The 20,267-nt window shown below is 48.4% G+C and overlaps 1 protein-coding gene across 2 annotated transcripts in view; it reads right to left on the bottom strand.

The window, feature by feature from the left end:
- Window positions 1–20,267, bottom strand: part of LOC123765724 (protein D2) — a 54,364-nt gene that overhangs the window by 11,386 nt on the left and 22,711 nt on the right. For both annotated transcript variants that reach the window (XM_045754430.2, XM_069337200.1), the window contains exons 3-4: window positions 15,094–15,177; window positions 5,765–5,857 (exon numbers count right to left, since the gene is read on the bottom strand). In XM_045754430.2, the coding sequence (XP_045610386.1) occupies window positions 5,765–5,857; window positions 15,094–15,177 (177 nt within the window). The remainder of the gene's footprint in view (window positions 1–5,764; window positions 5,858–15,093; window positions 15,178–20,267) is intronic.

Below are 20,267 nucleotides of genomic sequence, written 5' to 3'. Positions count from 1 at the left end.
AGCAGACGAGTCACCCAAAGTGACCAACCCCAAAGAGACAAGGACCGCATCGAACCCCCGCGGTTCAGGCAATGAACCACCGGAGAGCAGTCCGAATGGAGCCGAATCGTTGATCCGCGGGCCACCCGAATCCTCCCCAAAGCAAACCACACTGCCGCGAACTCCCGCACCGTGCTGTGAGCTCGACGGAAGGACGGATCCCAACGCCCCTGGCCGGCCTGGTGAGCACTGGTCACAAAACCCCAGCCGAGAGACGACGCATCCGTGTACACATCGAGCGAGGGCTCGGGTAGGCGCCAAGGCACTGAACCCCGAAAAACCTGAAGAGGAAGCCAGCGACGCAGCAACCGACGCAAGGCCCCCGGGGGTCGAACTCTGCGATCGCGAGAGAGGCGGAAGGGGGAACCCCGAAGGAACCAGAACAGCCGTCGAAGCCAAACCTGACCCGGCGGGTAAACCACCATTGCGAAGTTCAGGCTCCCGCACAGCCCCTCGAGCAACCGCCGGGTGACCCGAGGGCCCTCCTGAAACAGACGAAGGCGGGACCGCAGCCGCAGGAGAGACTCCGGAGTTAGAGACAAGGAGGCGGTTCGAGAGTCCCAAACGAGACCCAGCCAAGTCCGAACCTGAGAGGGAACCAAATGGGACTTCCTCCAGTTCACCAAGAACCCGAACTCGGCGAGCTGGGAAAGAACCAAATCCCTGGCTAGCAAGCAAGCTGACTGGCTGGGAGCCCAAACCAGCCAGTCGTCGAGGTAGGCCAACACCCGAACACCTAGGAGACGCAAACGAGTCACCACAACCTGTGTAAGGCGCGTGAACACGCGAGGTGCCAGGTTCAACCCGAATGGGAGACAACGAAAGCGGTAACTCAGACGCCCCACAACAAAACCGAGCCAGTCCCTGAACCGCGGATGAATCGGGACATGCCAATAAATGTCACGGAGGTCCAGGGACACCATCCAAGCTCCCGGCTCCAAGAGGAGCCGAACCTGAGACAGCGTAGTCATCCGAAAGGAGGGGCAATGAACCCAGGGATTCAGACAGGACAAGTCCAGAATGAACCGCAGGTCCGCGCAGTCCCGTTTCGGAACCGGAAACAGACGGGAAACCCATCTGAGGGAAGACGTCATTTCGATGACGCCCAAGCGTACCCACTCCAAGACGACTCGACAGAGCGCAGGGAAAGAAACCTGCCCACCCAACACCACCGCAGGCCGCGAGACATGACCTGAAAGGCCCACGAATCGTGGGACCAGGTGCGGGCGAACAGTACAAGCCGCCCCCCCCCCATTGCCCCGTAAAGGGGGCAAACCGCGAAAGGGCCGGCGACCCATACGAGACCCAGAACCCCACACAGCGCGAACACCGCGCCGACCAGACGAGGGAGGGTCCGCAGGAGGAGCCAACCCCGAATCTGACACCAGAGGCCTACCACGACGAGAGGAATCCCGAGCCCTGGCACGACCTTTCCGGGAAGACCCACCCCGGGACCCCCGGAAAACCAACAAGTCCAACATCGGACGACAAGCCGCCGACGCAGCCTGAGTAAACTGCGCCACGGCCGACTCCTCAAACAGAAGAGGACAAAAAGGTGAAGAACGCCTAAGAGCCAGAGCCCAAGCAGATTCCATGGAGGAACCCAGCACAGCCTGCCGACACGCGAGACGGGAAGCATAAAACAGGGAAACCGCATCCCGCAAAATCGGCGTGAACAGCTTCAACAAGGCAGCCGACGAACGCGCAGCCGAAGACAAGGTGCCGGACCCCGGGACGGACCCAAGCGTCCCCACATCCTCGACGAGCCAATCCGAAGACAGCTCCAGGAGGGAAAAGAACCGCAAGGCCGAAGCCAAAAGGCCCCGGGCGCGCAAGTCCTCCGCAACGAGCGCCGCCGAAAGGGAGGGAACCTGCACATGGAGCTGAATAACGCCCACATCGCGGGGAAGGGCAGGGGCAAACAAGCACTCATTCAGGTATTAAAGTTCGCCCCCCAGGAAAACCTGAAGCACCGTGGAAGCTTCCCGCCACTCCAGCGTGCGGGAACGACAGAAAGAATGCCAGGAATCCTGACCAAACAAGGGGCAGTCAGCTAGCCAGGACGATTCCGGAACCTCGTAACGGAGCCAGAAAGGGAACAAAGTCCCAAACCTGAATTCGGATGGATCCATTTCGGAGGCATAATCCGGGTCACGCAGGAGGTAAGCTGCAAAGGCCGCTCGCACCACACCAGGTTGGATGCTATAAGCCGAAAACCTCCGGAAGGACGGAACCGACGTACCTGGGGGAACACGGAACCGAACCCAGGGAGGGGCCAACACCAAATCCAACTCGTATGCAGAGGGGGGAAAAGAAAACCCCACTCCTTGTAACAATAAGCCCCGCTCAGAGGGAAGAAAAACCCAGGCGGGGTCCAGCGTGGCCCAAGGCCCCCAAGTCAGCCCCTCCCCAGCCTCGAGGTCCTTCACCACAGGACCCGAGGCCGAGTCCTCTCCCCAAGCCCTGACCCCACAAGACAAGGAAGGAGCAGCCGGAAAAGCTGGAGGAAGGGGGGCCCACTGGTCAGACCCTGAAGCTTCGGCCGGGAGACAAGACTCGAATGCCTTTGCCGCCCCCCCCCGGAAGGGGCACCCCCCGAAGCTGCCCGAGTCTCGAGATCAAGTAACCCCTGCTCCGACCCCGAAACCCTCAGACGCTTCGGGGCCGGAAGCAGGGGGGGGGGAACCAGAACGAACAGAAGGGGAAGGACGAGGAGGTGCGGACTGAACCAGGATCGAAGCGACCCCCACCCCCAAGTCCGGGTCTCGAAAAGCAAAGCGGGGCAGCCCCGGGGCATCCGGGAGAGCAACCAACCGAGCGTGTTGCAACATATGAAACCTAGACTGCAACACACGCGCCGCCTGTACCCGAATAGAATCATCAGAGAATTGGGTAAATTGAGTCACAAGCAAGCAGCAACACTCACAGGACTCAGGATCGAAAGTATCACCGACCCAACAGGCAGCGTGGCAGAGGCAAAAACAATGAGGGTCACCCTGAGACAAGGGGACCGAGCAACCCTCAAACTCGCACACAGCAAGTGGGGACTCCGGGGTCACATCCATCGGACCCACGCGCCCCCTAGGGGATTCCCAGGGTCCTGAGCGTTTACTTTAAGAGGACTCGCGCTCAGGTAGTCCCAGGCAGGGTGCTGCAAACCGGCGCCCAAAACTACCAAGCAAACTTCTATAGCTGAACCCCAGGGGACCTAGCAGGGGGCGCCACCGAGGAGAACAGTGGAAGGGCAAAAACAAACTGAATAAAATGACAGAACCCCCCACCAGGCAAAAACAAAAAGAAAAACAAAACCCCACAAGAGGACAGCGAACCCCAAGGAACAGAGCTGGTCGCGATGTCGGGAATACAAGCTGTGCAGCACCCTGCGCCCCTACCAGTGAAAAACTGCCTCTTACCTGCCGGTAACAAGGGAGAACAGAACACCCAAGAGCCCAACAGGCGGCCGAAAAACTGAAAGGTAAAACGGACCAGCAGAGGCAGACCCCGAGGAGCCTGTGGAAGGTGGCCCCAAGCCCCAAGGGCAGTACTTACAGGGCACCTAGGGAAGGCAGCCCTAGGCGCATGCAGCCCGAGTACTGAAGATAACTCCTGGCTCTCGCACCCACAAAACCAACACCACACGCAAAGCACAGTGCAGTAGCGACACCGGAGCCAGAGCACACGACCATCGCCTATAGCATCAGCCTCAAGAACTGAGGTGTGGGTAGCCGGCGTGGAGGGTCTGGGGCTCCCCCTTCCCCCTCCCGGGGAGGGGGGAGCTGCGCAGACAGCGGCGCGGCGGTGTGTGACGTCACACTAGTTTGCTTGTTTTCGGTTGGGGAGTTCTATCCACTATTTCGGCTTTTGGTAGCAATTTTAACCAGAATAGGGGTTTGTTTTGAGGCGCTTACCTTTTTGGGTGCCTGTTCCGGTCGATGGCAGACATAGAATGCTTGAAACCACATGGGGGCTTCTATAGGCCATTGCTTCCCTTGCCTCTCTGAGGGGGCCCGGTTCTGGCCGTGGTCCCCGGTAGGCCTAAGAACTCCATACACATGACTGATGCCAAAGTCTGACATTAGCATATCAGCCTGGGATAGCTCCAGGGAGCCGACGGGGCTCCCCCCAGAAAAGGGGCGTTGGCAGAGCCTTCGCCAGGCGAGGTCTACTCCGCCCGAGCTGTCAGACGGCAGTTGCCACAAATATATTATTACCTAATTATTTCAATGTCTCTGATTGATTTTTTCTTAGTTTATTTGCAGTAATATTATTCCATACAGTGAATTGTGGTTTATTTATATAATAAAATGTGTGAACCATCGCTGTACTCAAAATTATTGTGTGCATATTAGTGATTCAATTATTATGTTCATAAAACAATAAACAAATAGTTTTGCTGTTGTTACACTATACACACAGGTTATATATAAGTATCTGCATGTTTTGTTCACCATAACGAACTACTATGTTTGTCTTGCGAGTCAAAAAGCAACGAGGAGTGACCACCAAACACCAGCGAGCCACTCACTGCCACTCCCTCCCTCAACACCACCTCACTCACCCTCATTCACCTCCCACAATACTGTTTTTGCATTTATTCACTATACACAGACGTTATATGTACGTATTTACATGTTTTGTTCACCATAACTGTACATCTAAGCTTGTATGGTGAGTAAAGGCACAAAGACGTAGCTACTCACACAGTCAGCTGATCGGTGGCAGCCCTCAAGGCCCGACGCACTAATATTTCTCCTCCAACAATATTGTTTGTGGTGTTATTACGCTATATACACACATTATATATAAGTATCTACCCGTTTTATTCACCATACCTATACAAATTAGCTGGTATGGTGCCCAAAGACCATAGTGGCCATCAGTAAACAACATGCCAAGTCATGCAGACAACGCTCCTCCCTCACGAAAATGGCGGCTCCCAACCTACTCCTCTCGCTTTTATCTCACACTATACACACGTTATATATAACTATCTACATTTGTGTTCACCATAGCGAACCACTAAATTGGTATGGTGAGTGCAGTCAATAAATAGTGGCCACACACAGTCAGAAAACGACGCCACAACCCTCCCTCCCACAGCCTTACTCCTCCCTCCATGGAGCACAGCGCTAAATATCACCACAATCCTGCTATTATCAGAATCCTGGTCAGTTTTATGACAGTCAGGGGACTTCAGTAATACTATCACTGCTAAATAACAGCAGTGTCATATATATTATGGCATTTGTAGGCGATGCTGTGGTCACAAGCTGAACAGCGGTGCTGTGAGCTCGTGCTGCGTGCGCCAGCCTTGGTGGCTTGCTCAATACTGACGCTGTAACACCCAAGAATGTTGGCCTGGATTATTTTTCTAGGTGGCATCTGGCAACTATCGGTCGTGGCTGTACTATAGCTGCCCCTATCCCAGGCAGGGCGTTTAAATTATAGCGCTAGACACGAAATCATACATATATGATGTGCGCGGTTTCGGTTTTGTCACTGATATCATATATATATAGGATTTGCACGGTTTAAGGGTTAAGGGTTAAAAAATAAGGAGGGGGAGGGCACCATTAAAAAAGAAGGAGGGGAGGACACCATTAAAAAAAAAGGAGGGAGAGGACACCATTAAAAAAATAAGGAGGGGGAGGACACCATTAAAGAATAAGGAGGGGGAGGACACCAGTAAGAAATAACTAAGGTAACAAATTAACACGTTATTTACCTGGACACCAGTGCGCAGCCAGTGGAGGTAAGCTTGGCCCTTCTCATGTCGTGGGGCATCAGGGTCTATCATTGCCACAGTGTAATTCTTTGTCTGGAAGGTAGAGAAACACCTTACAACCTATACTAATATAGGTGGAAGGTTCACGTTTTAAAGGGCTACATCAAAATACATGGAAAACCACCCACACATATCGGTTCCCCGTGTATATTTTTCAAAATGCAGTATATGAGGCGAAGATGAATCTTTCCATCAGGGACTTTGTTCAATTAGACAGGACCCTGACAACACCCTAGCAATTTTTGTTTCAACAATAAGGAGAGGGAAGGCCTACGACCACATTAATATATATACCACTATAAGTTAACCTTATGAAAAAACCCAGCTTTGAATGTAATGAAACGCCACTTTCTGGGTGAGCCCTGGTTGTTTCCTGGAGCTATTCAACTGATACATACTATATTAGTCAGTGGCTTCAGTCAATGGAGTTCTGCCTACCATCCCAAAGCAGGAGCAAAACAGAACCCAAGCATTCAAGGTTAATTTGTTAATTACTGTATTGACAATGTATTTGAGTTTATTTTGAAGTTTTTATACTGTGATGGGAAAATGTAGGTGTAAGGCAGTCCTCCCAATGGCTGGTGTAAATGCCAATCACATTAGTAAAAAAAAAAGAGAAAAAAAAGTTGACTGCTTAACTGTTGCCTCCTGTGGTCAAGTAAAAAGGGAAAAACACGCAAAACAAATCGTATGAACAATGAAATTTTAATTGACTTTAAACAAAGATAATCCCTTGGCTATGTACAGTGCAAATTAAACAAAAATACAAAGACAAAAAACAATATAAAAATAAAATATACTTGTTACGTTACTCTACAATGAACAAGACAAAAAATGAGTTAAAGGTGCTGAGAATATTGGCTGGCTGAAAACCTCCACTAATACACAGAGCATATGCTAGATAGATGTATCAGCCTTGAGAGCACAGAATATTCTAAAGCCAACAGCTCGTGCACTCTTAGTAATAGGCTATGCAGATGGCGCTGAAGTCGAGTGGAATCGCTGATTCACCAATGGGAAGCGTGCTGGCTGGAAGTGGTAGTTTGGTGATCGACAAGGGTGGTTGTCGACACATATATATATATATATATATATATGTCGTACCTAGTAGCCAGAACTCACTTCTCAGCCTACTATTCAAGGCCCAATTTGCCTAATAAGCCAAGTTTTCCTGAATTAATATATTTACTATAATTTTTTTCTTATGAAATGATAAAGCAACCCCTTTTCTCTATGTATGAGGTCAATTTTTTTTATTGGAGTTAAAATTAACGTAGATATATGACCGAACCTAACCAACCCTACCTAACCTAACCTAACCTATATTTATAGGTAAGGTTAGGTTAGGTAGCCAAAAAAAGCTAGGTTAGGTTAGGTTAGGTAGGTTAGGTAGACGAAAAAACATTAATTTATGAAAACTTGGCTTATTAGGCAAATCGGGCCTTGAATAGTAGGCTGAGAAGTGCGTTCTGGCTACTAGGTACGACATATATATATATATATATATATATATATATATATATATATATATATATATATATATATATATATATATATATATATATATATATACTTCTCAGCCTACTATGCAAGGCCCGATTTGCCTAATAAGCCAAGTTTTCATGAATTAATGTTTTTTCGACTACCTAACCTACCTAACCTAACCTAACTTTTTCGGCTACCTAACCGAACCTAACCTATAAAGACAGGTTAGGTTAGGTTAGGTTAGGTTAGGTAGGGTTGGTTAGGTTCGGTCATATATCTACGTTAATTTTAACTCCAATAAAAAAAAAATTACCTCATGCATAATGAAATGGGTAGCTTCATCATTTCATAAGAAAAAAATTAGAAAATATATATATATGTATATGTGTATATATATATATATATATATATATATATATATATATATATATATATATGTCGTACCTAGTAGCCAGAACGTCGTACTCGGCCTACTATGCAAGGCTCGATTTGCCTAATAAGCCAAGTTTTCCTGAATTATTATATTTTCTTTAATTTTTTTCTTATGAAATGATAAAGCTACCCATTTCATTATGTATGAGGTCAATTTTTTTTATTGGAGTTAAAACTAACGTAGATATATGACTGAACCTAACCAACCCTACCTACCTAACCTAACCTATCTTTATAGGTTAGGTTAGGTTAGGTAGCCAAAAAAGTTAGGTTAGGTTAGGTAGGTTAGGTAGTCAAAAAACAATTCATGAAAACTTGGCTTATTAGGCAAATTAGGCCTTGCATAGTAGGCTGAGAAGTGCGTTCTGGTTATCAGGTACGACATATATATATATATATATATATATATATATATATATATATATATATATATATATATATATATATATATATATATATATATATATATATATATATATAATATATATATATATATATATATATATATATATATATATATATATATATATATATATATATATATATATATATATATATAATATATATATATATATATATATATATATATATATATATATATATATATATATATATATATATATATATATATATATATATATATATATATATATATATATATATATATTATATATATATATTATATATATATATATATATATATTATATATATATATATATATATATATATATATATATTATATATATATATATATATATATATATATATATATATATATATATATATATATATATATATATATATATATATATATATATAATATATATATATAATATATATATAATATATATATATAATATATATATATATATATATATATATATATATATATATTATATATATATATATATATATTATATATATATATTATATATATATACAGAGCACCACTTGGTTTCCGAACTTTAGTTATCCGAAACTTCCAGTTTCCCGATTGGGGTTGGGGAGTCATGCTACCCGAACAAAGTTCGGGTAGGAAGGGGTCCGCCAAGCGTCACGCCGGCTTGTGGTGGTGGGTGGGCGATGGTCCAGTTTGCCCACTGTGACTTCACAGATTCACGGCCTATTATTCCGATTATTTTGAATTGCCATAAGGCTGGAATGTTCATTCTGTGCTTTTGTTTTACATATCTGCACAATCAAGAAACATCTGTGCACCATGTTGGCTCCAAATGCACGCATTGCGTCAGTGATGGCTGACTGGTGGGTGGATGGACGATGGAGTTTAGGTGGGAGGCAGTATGAATGAGGGGGGGGGGGGGAGAATCAGTGAGAGAGGGGGGGAGAGAGATGCTAGGAGGGAGGGGGAGGTAGGGAGAGATGTTAGGAGGTAGGGAGAGATGCTAAGAGGGAGGGGGAGGTAGGGAGAGATGCTAGGAGGTAGGCAGGAAGGGATGGAAGTAGTAGTGAGAATTAGGGAGGGAAAGGCAGGCTGGCAGGCACAGGCAGGCAGGCTGGCAGGCACAGGCAGGCAGGCTGGCAGGCACAGGCAGGCAGGCTGGCAGGCACAGGCAGGCAGGCACAGGCAGGCAGGCACAGGCAGGCAGGCACAGGCAGGCAGGCACAGGCAGGCAGACAGGCAGGCAGGCAGGCACAGGCAGGCACAGGCAGGCAGGCAGACAGGCAGGCAGGCAGGCAGGCAGGCTAGCTTGCAGGCAGGGAGTGAGTGGTAGTCTCGCGGTTGAACCGCGTGACCTTGAGAGATGGGATGTAGGGGGGCGGGTGGTTTGTTGGTGGTGGGGGTGAGACCGGCTCATTCCAGAAGATAAGCCTAACACACACTACCCGTTAGCATGATGGCAGAGAGGGAGGCAGGCTGGCTGGAAAGGAAGCAGGCTGGCAGGCTGGGAAGGAGGCAGGCTGGGAAGGAGGCAGGCTGGGAAGGAGGCAGGCAGGCAGGCTGGGAAGGAGGCAGGCAGGCAGGCTGGGAAGGAGGCAGGCTGGCAGGCTGGGAAGGAGGCAGGCTGGCAGGCTGGGAAGGAGGCAGGCTGGCAGGCAGGGAAGGAGGCAGGCTGGCAGGCTGGGAAGGAGGCAGGCTGGGAAGGAAGCAGGCTGGCAGGCTGGGAAGGAGGCAGGCAGGCAGGCTGGGAAGGAGGCAGGCTGGCAGGCTGGGAAGGAAGCAGGCTGGCAGGCTGGGAAGGAGGCAGACTGGGAAGGAGGCAGGCTGGGAAGGAGGCAGGCTGGGAAGGAAGCAGGCTGGCAGGCTGGGAAGGAGGCAGGCTGGGAAGGAAGCAGGCTGGCAGGCTGGGAAGGAGGCAGGCTGGGAAGGAAGCAGGCTGGCAGGCTGGGAAGGAGGCAGGCTGGGAAGGAGGCAGGCAGGCAGGCAGGAAGCGATATATGGGTGTTGAAGTGAGCCGTGAACCACGTGACCTTTGAGAGAGTGTGTGTGTGTGTGTGTGTATGGGTTTGGGGTGGGGGGTGGGGGTGGTGTGTCGGTGGTGGGGGGAGAGGGGGAGGTGTGTCGGTGGTGGGGGGAGAGGGGGAGGTGTGTCGGTGGTGGGGGGTGGGGGGGAGGTGTGTCGGTGGTGGGGGAGGGACCGGCTGACTCCGTAAGCCTAACCACACTCCACAGACCTGTGACCCAGATTTGTTTCTTAAATGTACAGTACATCATCGTATATTTTAGGCAGGATGTTCCTGCAGGCTGGCAGGAAACATCCAGAGGATGTTTGCCAGACGTCTTAATAATCAGTTAGGAACAATTAAGGACTTTTATAAAGCGGATCAGGACTTCACTTATTGATGAGTACAAACAAAACACGGTCGCATTTACGCCATGAACCTGACGATTTTTTTCCCTAGAGTTTTTTTTTTCATAAATTTTTCGGAAAAATTTCTTTTTACATTTCTAGTTTATTTTTTCCCCTCTTTCTCGTATACGAACTTACATGTTAACCGACGGGTCTCGTCCCCAAGGGGTTCGGAAACCAAGTGGTGCTCTGTATTATATATATATATTATATATATATATATATATATATATATATATATATATATTATATATATATATATATATATATATTATATATATATATATATATATATATATATATATATATATATATATATATTATATATATATATTATATATATATATTATATATATATATTATATATATATATTATATATATATATATTATATATATATATTATATATATATATATATATATATATATATATATATATATATATATATATATATTATATATATATATATATATGTCACCGAAACCCAGGCGGCACAAGGAGATGGAACGTCTGCCGAACAGAAAAACTCCCCAAAGCATGCAAGCCCGCCAGGAGTTCAGAAACGACGGGTCCGACGCGAGACATCGCAAGACCCCAAACAAAAACCAACCGGCAGGGCAAGCTAGGAAACCAAAGAAGGCGGAAGGGTCGCCGCCAGAACAGTACCCGAACCAAGGGGCACGAACAACTGCAATAGACCGAGACAAAGAAGCACATCACAGGACACAGGCTGATCAACGCCTAAGAACACACGCAGAACATCTCTGCTGCAGAGAGGAGGCAGGAAGAAAGAGCAGAAGCACAAAAACCCCAGGAGAACAACCAGGGGTGGACAATCAGGCAGGGACAGAAAAACCCCCACGCAATCCCCAGGCACAAAACGGCAGCAAGGTGCCACTCCACAACCGGACACAGGAACAAGGACACGCCAACGTGAAACACGGTACCAATGCACACGTGCAGCAGCAGCAACAGGCACCACTGCAACATGTAAATAGCAACTCCCTTCTGCAAAGGCAGAGAACGGAGCAGGCAGACCCCAGACAGGACCAACGGAGACACGACAAAACCCTGCAGGCCCAGAAACCTGCACCAGGCGACCGACGGCGGAGAAACCCCGCACGATACCCGCTGGATGAGGTACTGGGAGCTCTTTTACACCTGAAGCCCAGCCCAAGGCCAGGCTAGTGCGCCCTGGAAGTCCACGGACGAACCAGCAAGAAGGCTTATGCTCGCAAGTAGGTCGTGTAACAAGCACAGACCTCTGATGGTAATACAGTGTTCCCCAAATGTGCCAATAGCACCACTGCACTCCACTGGTACTATCCCGCAAGTTCTACCAGATAGGCGGGACCCAAGAGCAAGAGCTCAAATCCTGCAAGCACAGCCAGGAGCCTAACCAGGTGAGTACAGAACCAACCCTGCAACCCCCACACCTCACAACATTAAAAAGGAGGGTCCCCTGAATGACTCCAGCATGGGTTGGACATGCACATGAGGGGGACAGGAAGGGCTGAATAAAGGGACAGTCACTGGTGTGCTAACGGTCTCAGTCGTACAAAAATATACCTAAATAAAGACAGGTATATAAACAACACCGCATCCAGCGCCCGGCCAAAAGACGCCAGACCGCAGAAACTCACCTGGCGAATAGTGACACGAACTTGACACGACTCAACCGTGCCCAGAAGAACCTGGGAGCACCGCCAGGTGAAGACGCCAGAGCCGGACCCTGCCGGACCCGCAGGAGAGCAGGGAGAGGCGAAGGAGGCGGTCCACACCCATGACGCAGGGAAAACCGCGGTGTCCTCCCCACAACTGGGAACCAGGACACCCCCGGCGCGAAGGGGCACATACCGCAGCCAGGGAGAAGAACGAGAGGCGAAGCACTGTAGCAAAAAGGACGCAAAACACCAGCCCTGAAACACCGCCCGGACCAAAACAAACTCCACGGCGCATGCGCATAACACGCTGGCCGAACCGCACACCCTCCCTGCGGGAAGGCGCCAGCCAGGACTACTGCACGAGAAAAGTAGCCAAAAGAGGAAGCAGGAACAATAAAACCGGCCAAAGAAGCAAAGAGCCCAAAAAGGAGCCCAACCGGGCGACAAGCAGCCCAACCGGGCGACAAGCAGCCCAACCGGGCGACAAGCAGCCCAACAGGGCGACAAGCAGCCCAACAGGGCGACAAGGACGAGGAGCCGACAGACGTTCCAATAATGCGGGAAGTAGCGAAAAACCTCCCCGTACCTTCGAGAACACAGAAGCCAACACTAGTCCCGAAGGCACACGAAGGCGCAGGCGCACCCGAGATCAGAAGTCACGCAGAACCCCATCGAACGGGGAAACATGACGAAAACACCGTCCCAAAAAGGGGTGGGAGGAAGCATCCACCCACAGGACGGAACCAACTGACTCAAAGGCCAAGGAACCGAGCCCGGGGAGAGGCCGACGCCCAACAGCACGTACGGCGAGTGGGGAGGAAAAAACCCACTCCGCGTAACCACAAGCCCCGCCTAGAGGGGGGTAAAAACCCCCACGGGGTCCAACGGGGCCAAGGCCCCCCAAGTCAGCCCCTTCCCAGCCCCGGGAACCTACACGACAGGCCCCGGGGCCGAGCCGTTCCCCCAAAGCCCCGGCCGTACCAGAAAACCGGGGCAGCCGTGAAAACACTAATGAAGGGAGCCCACTGGCAGACTCTTACAACACGGCTGGAGGAACAGGCTCAAATGCCCCCGTCACTACCCCGGAAGGGGAATTCCCCGAGACTGCCCGAGTCTCAACACCATCAAAAACCCTGCCCCGAACCTACAGACGGTAAGGAACCAGATGCAGGCAGGAAGGGTGATCCAGGGGAAAGACAAGGGGGCGTGGATGGAACCGAAGCAACCAACACCCCCAAGTCCCAAAACGAACTACAACGGGGCAGCCCCGGAGCTCCCGGGGAGGAAACCACGAGAACGTTGCCACCACCAAGGCTCAAGTGCAACGCCCCTGCTGCCCGCACCCGCTCTGTTAGCACAACTGGGTAACCGAGCCACAACGAGCAACCAAACTCGCAGGACTCCGGGTCGAAGGTGTCACCGACCCCACAGGCAGCAGACGGAGGCAAAACAGAGAGTCACCCAGAGACAAAGGGTGAGAGCAACCCTCAAACTCGCTGGAAGCGAGGGGGGACTCTGGGGTCACATCCATTGGACCCGCGCACCCCCAGAGGTTTCCCAGGGTCCCGAGCATTTACTATAAGAGGACTCGCGCTCAGGTAATCCCAGGCAGGGTACTGCTAACCGGCACCCACCCAAAGCTACCAAACAACTTTCTAAGAGCTGAACCCCCGGGACGTGTACACTCACGGGGACCTAGCAGGGGTACCACCAGAAAATACTCAGAACACAAGGGACACAAGGGGCAAGAACGAAGGCAGACCCCCCCCCCCCACCAGGTAGATGAAGAAAAAGAAAACCCCGCAAGAGGACAGCGTTCCCAAGCGGAACAGAGCCGGCCGCTATGATTGGTAAAGACAAGCTGCACAGTACCCTGCGCCCCACCAGTGCAAAAACTGCCCCTTACTCTAAGGCGAACAAGGGAGACAGAACACCCGAGCACACAAAGAGCGGCCGAAAACCAAGCAGTAAACGGCCAAGCAGGGGCAGGACCCACGGAACTTGTGGAAGGCGGCCCCAAGCCCCAAGGGCAGTACTTACAGGGCACCTAGGGAAGGGAACCCTAGGCGCATGCAGCCCGAGTACTGAAGAATCACTCCCGGCTCACGCACCACCTAGAAAACAGACACCACACTCTAGGTACAGTGCTGAAACAACCACTGGAGCCGGAGCACATAACCATTGCCTATAGCATCAGCCGAAGAACTGATGGATGGATAGCCGGCGTGGGAGGTCTGGGGCTCCCCCTTCCCCCTCCCGGGGAGGGGGGAGCTGCGCAGACAGCGGCGCGGTGATGTATGACGTCATACTAGTTTCCTTGTTTTCTGTTGAAGAGTTCTATCCACTAGTTCGGCTTTAGGTAGCAATTTTCACCAGAATAGGGGTTTGTTTTGGAATGCTTACCTTTCTGGATGCTTGACCCGGTCGATGGCAGACATAGAATGCTTCCAACCACACGGGGGTTTCTATAGGCCATTGCTCCCCTTGCCTCTCTGAGGGGGGCCAGGTTCTGGCTCGTGGTCCCCGGTAGGCCCTAGAACTCCATACACATGACTGATGCCAAAGTCTGACATTAGCATATCAGCCGGTAAAGCTCCGGGGAGCCGACGGGGCTCCCCCCAGAAATAACATTTTTGTGAATTATTATATTCAGATTAACAGATTTTGGTCCATATTTTAAGCTTGCCCCAAGAATAATTTTCATGGATCTTTAATTCGACACCAAATTCACCATTAATGATTTGCTACCAACGCAAATTGTTCAGCTGATGAAACACATATTCTTTTATAATGATTTGTTAGCTTTACCTGCTGCCATGCCAGCATGGCACAGCCCATAGCATAAAACTAAGTAAAGAAGGTAAAGTTTTAACTTACTGCATCAGCAGAAGTATAAGCAACATCTTTTAGCTTGAGGAACAGCGACTTGTCATAGAAGCTTCCACACTTACTTAGGTTCACCTGTAGCAAGAAACAAGAATATTTACAACACTACATATTGTAAACGTTATTGTTATAATGTTCTTCTAAAATAGGTTCTACAAACATAATAAAACTTCAATACTGTACATATATGTACTGTACAGAGTAAAGTATATTTGCTTAATATAGGAGAGAGAGAAGACAGTGCTCACTTTCCCTCCACTTGAGTTATTCTTGCCTCACCCTACATGCAGCTTTACATCCACCGTAACCCCCTCCCCCCCCAACACAAACAACACAACCAAACACACACACACACACACACAGTTGGGGGCCTGGTAGCCTGGTGGATAGCGCGCAAGATGGTAATTCTGTGGCGCAGGTTCGATTCCTGCACCAGGCAGAAACAAATGGGCAAAGTTTCTTTCACCCTGAATGCCCCTGTTACTTATTAGTAAATAGGTACCTGGAAGTTAGTCAGCTGTCATGGGCTGCTTCCTGGGGGGTGGTATGGAGAAAAAAGAAAAAAAAGGTAGTTAGTAAACAGTTGATTGACAGTTGTGGGTCGAAAGAGCAAGGCTCAACCCCCCGCAAACACAACTAGCCGAATACAACTAGGTGAATACACACACACACACACACACACACACACACACACACACACACACACACACACACACACAGGAGAGGTTAGAGGCATTAAATATGCCAAAACTAGAAGACAGAAGAGGTGATATGATCACTACATACAAAATAGTAACAGGAATTGATAAAATCGACAGGGAAGATTTCCTGAGACCTGGAACTTCAAGAACAAGAGGTCATAGATTTAAACCAATTAAAGATGCAGAAGAAATAAGAAAATTCACTTTCGCAGAGTGGTAGACGGTTGGAACAAATTAAGTAAGGTGATGGAGGCCAAAACCGTCAGTAGTTTCAATTCACTTTCGCAGAGTGGTAGACGGTTGGAACAAATTAAGTAAGGCGATGGAGGCCAAAACCGTCAGTAGTTTCAAAGCGTTATAGGACAAAGAGTGCTGGTTAGACGGGACACCATGAGCGTAGCTCTCATCCTGTAACTATACATAGGTAATTACTCACACGGGCAAGATAGAAGAGAGGTGATATGATCACCACTTCCAAAATACTAACAGGAATAGACCAAATTGACAAAGGAATTCCTGAAACCAGCAACATCACGAACAAGAGGACACAGATTCAAGCCAAGAAAACAGAGGTGCTGATAAAATATTTGAAAGTTTACTTTTGCAAACTGATAGACAGTTGGAAACACCAAGTGAGAAGATAGTGGAGGCCAAAATTGTCAGTAGTTTCAAAGCTTTATATAATAAAGAGTACTGGGAAGACAGGACACCATGAGCATAGCTCTCATCCTGTAACTACACTTGGGTAATTACACACACACTCAAAAATGTAAAGATGAACCCTTGAGAATCAACTTAAATGGTGCTAAACAGATGGAAGAAGTAATCAAGAAAGTTATGAAACTACAAAGTGATGAGAAAGGGAAATTATGGTCGTTAAGATGAGATCTTTCCAAAGAAGAGAGAGAAGTTGAAACTGAACCTCGTCAAGGCAAAATGTTTAAATGAGAGCAGGAACGAAGAATAAATAAAAAAAAAAATTCAGCAAGGTGATAGGGGTAGGCAAGCCAGTGAAAAGGTTCAAAAAAGTCAAACCAACAAATCACTAGAGAAGGGGGAAGTGAAGAATAAGGAGAGAGGGAACATGTTCCTGAAAATTGCATACACCAACATAGATGGAGTGAGATCAAAGATACTGGAGTTAAGTGATGTAATACAGCTGCTATACAGACATTGTTACACTCAAGAAAACAAAACTTGATGATGATATTTTAAATGAGGCCATATTCCCAAGGGGCTACTCAGTTTGGAGACGGGACAGAAAAATTAGGAAAGGCTGTGGCATTGCTGTGCTGGTGAAAGGACACCTAAAGGTAAATGAAATAATGATTGACAATCTACAAAAAGGTGACAAAACAGCACTCAATATCTGCAATCAGGATAAGCTAATAATTATAAATGCATATAGTCTACCGCCATGCAACACATGGACAAAGGAGAAGCTGGATAATAAATGAGAGGGTCTTGTAACAAAAATGAGAGAGATTATAGCAAGAGCGAATAAAGATAGAGCATGACTGCTGGTACTCGGCGACTTCAACTTAAAATCCAGAATGGGAGGCATATTAAGCTAGAACAGAGGACTCTTGGACCTGTAGACTAGTAAATCCTCATCCTGGAGACATTCATGTATCAACATGTTAAACAAGCTAACAAGGAAGGGGATGTTCCCTCCATTCTGAATTTGATATTCACCAGGAAAGAGGAAGATGTATTTGACATTCAGTACCTTCCTCCCTTGGGTAAAAGTGACCATGTCTTTTTGGGTATAAGTATGCAATGCGATATAATCTGGAAGAAAATGAAGTTAAAATAGTTGAAAAACCGGACAACTTAGAAATTTCTTTAACTCCTTAACTGCGCCGCCTCCAAATATGACAACTCCCAGTGCGCAGGAAATAAATTCTCTGGAAAAAATTCTTTTCTGTTTTGAAAGTGTCAAAAACCCTTCCCTGAGTATGGGTATAGTAACAGAAGGTCGAAATTGAACGTACTTTGGCTGCTATAGGGTCCGTAAGTTCGTGCGTGACGTCATCATTCCCTGGTCGCCCATGGCGTACGCCCCCGGGGCTGGTAGGGCGCTCGGGGCAGGATGAGCGAGTTGCCGCAAATATATTTTTGTTCGTTTTCTACACACAGTTCCAAATACATTTATATACTTTTACGTACCAATCCTATGTATAATGAACACGTACACTATATTATGGCAGTAGAACATCCGTACTGTCCGAAGACTCTGTGTTACGCGCATGACACGTGTACACATATTCGGCATATATGTCCATTGTATCATGCTAATTTATGTATATATATATAGTCTATTTACATACTATACACTATCACACACTATATACGTTCACCATCAACACACTCAGAACTCCGAGAGTGTCAGCTGCCACACCTCACTCCTCCAACATCCAGTCTCTCCCTCACTCCTCCAACATCTTACTCGCCAACATTGCTCCTCCCACCATACTGTTATTGTTTGTATTACACTATTTACACATGTTATGTATACCTACATGTTTTATTCACCAGAACTATACAAGTAAGATGGTAGTGTGTCCAAACTTTACAGTGGCCACCATACTCTGCATGAGAAATTGCACAGCAGCCAGCAGACGATGCCATGATTACGTCACCTCCCTCACCAAAATAGCTCCTCCCAACATACTCCTGTTGCTGTTATTACACTATATACACACATTGTATATACCCATGTACAAATGTGTTACCATAGTGAACCACTAAGCTAGTATGCAGCAAAGAAAGGGCCGCTGGTAAGATCCAGAAGCCTTGGCAGGAGGAACAGGCTCGAAAACCTCTGTCCCCAACCCGAATGGGGCAGCCCTCTGAAACTGCCCGAGTCTCGGCTCCAACTAAACCCCGCCCCGACCCCGAAACCCGCCGACGGTCAGGCGCCCGGAACAGGGTGGGAAGGGGCGAACAGCACCTAACCAATACGGGGCAGCCCGGGGGCATCCGGGTGGGAAACCAACCTAGCGAGTTGCAGCAACCTAAACCAAGCTTGTAATGCGGATGTCACCTGTACTCTGAACAGCAAGGACATCAGGAGAGTACTGGAGAACAAGCAGAGAATACAACTCGCAAGACTCCGGGTCAAGGTGTCAGTGACCCAACAGGTAGCATGACGGAGGCAAAAGTGGCGACTGTCACCCTGAAACATGGGCACAGTAACCAACGAACCCGCACAAGACGGGATGGAACCCGGAAGACACATCCAATGGTCCACCGAGGCCCCGACAGGGTTTTCCAGGGCCCATAGGCTGACTGCTACGGGAAGCCAGGGCAAGGTGTTGCTAACCGGTTAACACCCAAAACTAACAAAGGGTAGATGCCAACACTGAAAACCCCTGCGACGTGTACAATCACAGGGGCCTAGCAGAGAGCCACCACACACTACCAGTGGAACTATAGCCACACTAGGCAGACCCCCACCAGGCAATGAAAATAAAAAAAAAAATAAAAAACCCTGCAAAAGTGCACCATCCCCAGAGGCAACAGGAACCGGTCGCCACGTAGGTAGCAGGTTGCATAACACCATGACGCCCTAACCAGCACAATACTAGACCCTACCCAAGGCCAAACAAGGGCCCCAAGCCCTAGCTGGCCCCAAGAGCGAGGCAAATGCCGAGCAGCAAGAACCTCTACGGGAATGGTTCCCGAACGCCCCAGGGAAGATAACCCTGTCACGCAGAGGGAGTACTCACAGGGCGCTTAGGGAAGGAAGCCCCTAAGCGCATGCAGCCCCGGTATTGATGAGGAACACCTGGCCACCACACAACACAAAAACACAGCAGTGAGCACCATGAAGGCAAACAATGCCTAGGAAACTGTGGCCAGAGAAGCATCTGTCCTGGTTGACATTAGCTTACGAACTGGAGTGCTATGCAGCCGGCGCGGTTAGGTCCCGGGTCCCACCTCCCCCTCTCGGGGAGAGGAGGGCTGCGGGGATGAGCAGCGTGGCAGTAGTGTGTTATGTTTGCTTGTACCCTTGGGATTGTAGGGAGTTCTACCATCTCTGGTTTTTGTTGTTAGTTTCTTACAATGTGGGGGTTTGTTTTGTTATGCCTACCTTTCTGGGTGCCTAACCCTGGTCGATGGCAGATAAGGAAAACCCCAACCACAGGGGGGCTTTCCAGGGCCATTGCTCCCTGCAACCTCTCTGAAGGAGGTAGGTTCTGGCTCATGGAACCTGGTAGGTCTGAACTCCATAGCTAATGTCCCGGTCTAATGTAACATACATTTGCCCAATAAGATCCCGGGAGCCTCCGGGGCTCCCAACAGAAAAATTATTTAGATTTTCTGTATCTCTTGTACAGCTTTCTGTTACAATTCCATTTCCTTAGACTCTTATGATCGTTTCAGTGTCTGCTCTATTTCTTCCATCTCCCTTGAGGTTATCCTGAGGTTATCGTGAGATGATTTTGGGGCTTAGCGTCC

The sequence above is a fragment of the Procambarus clarkii genome, chromosome 37 (genome assembly GCF_040958095.1).
Source record: "Procambarus clarkii isolate CNS0578487 chromosome 37, FALCON_Pclarkii_2.0, whole genome shotgun sequence".
NCBI lineage: Eukaryota > Metazoa > Arthropoda > Malacostraca > Decapoda > Cambaridae > Procambarus > Procambarus clarkii.
This window is presented reverse-complemented; position numbering and strand designations above follow the sequence as displayed.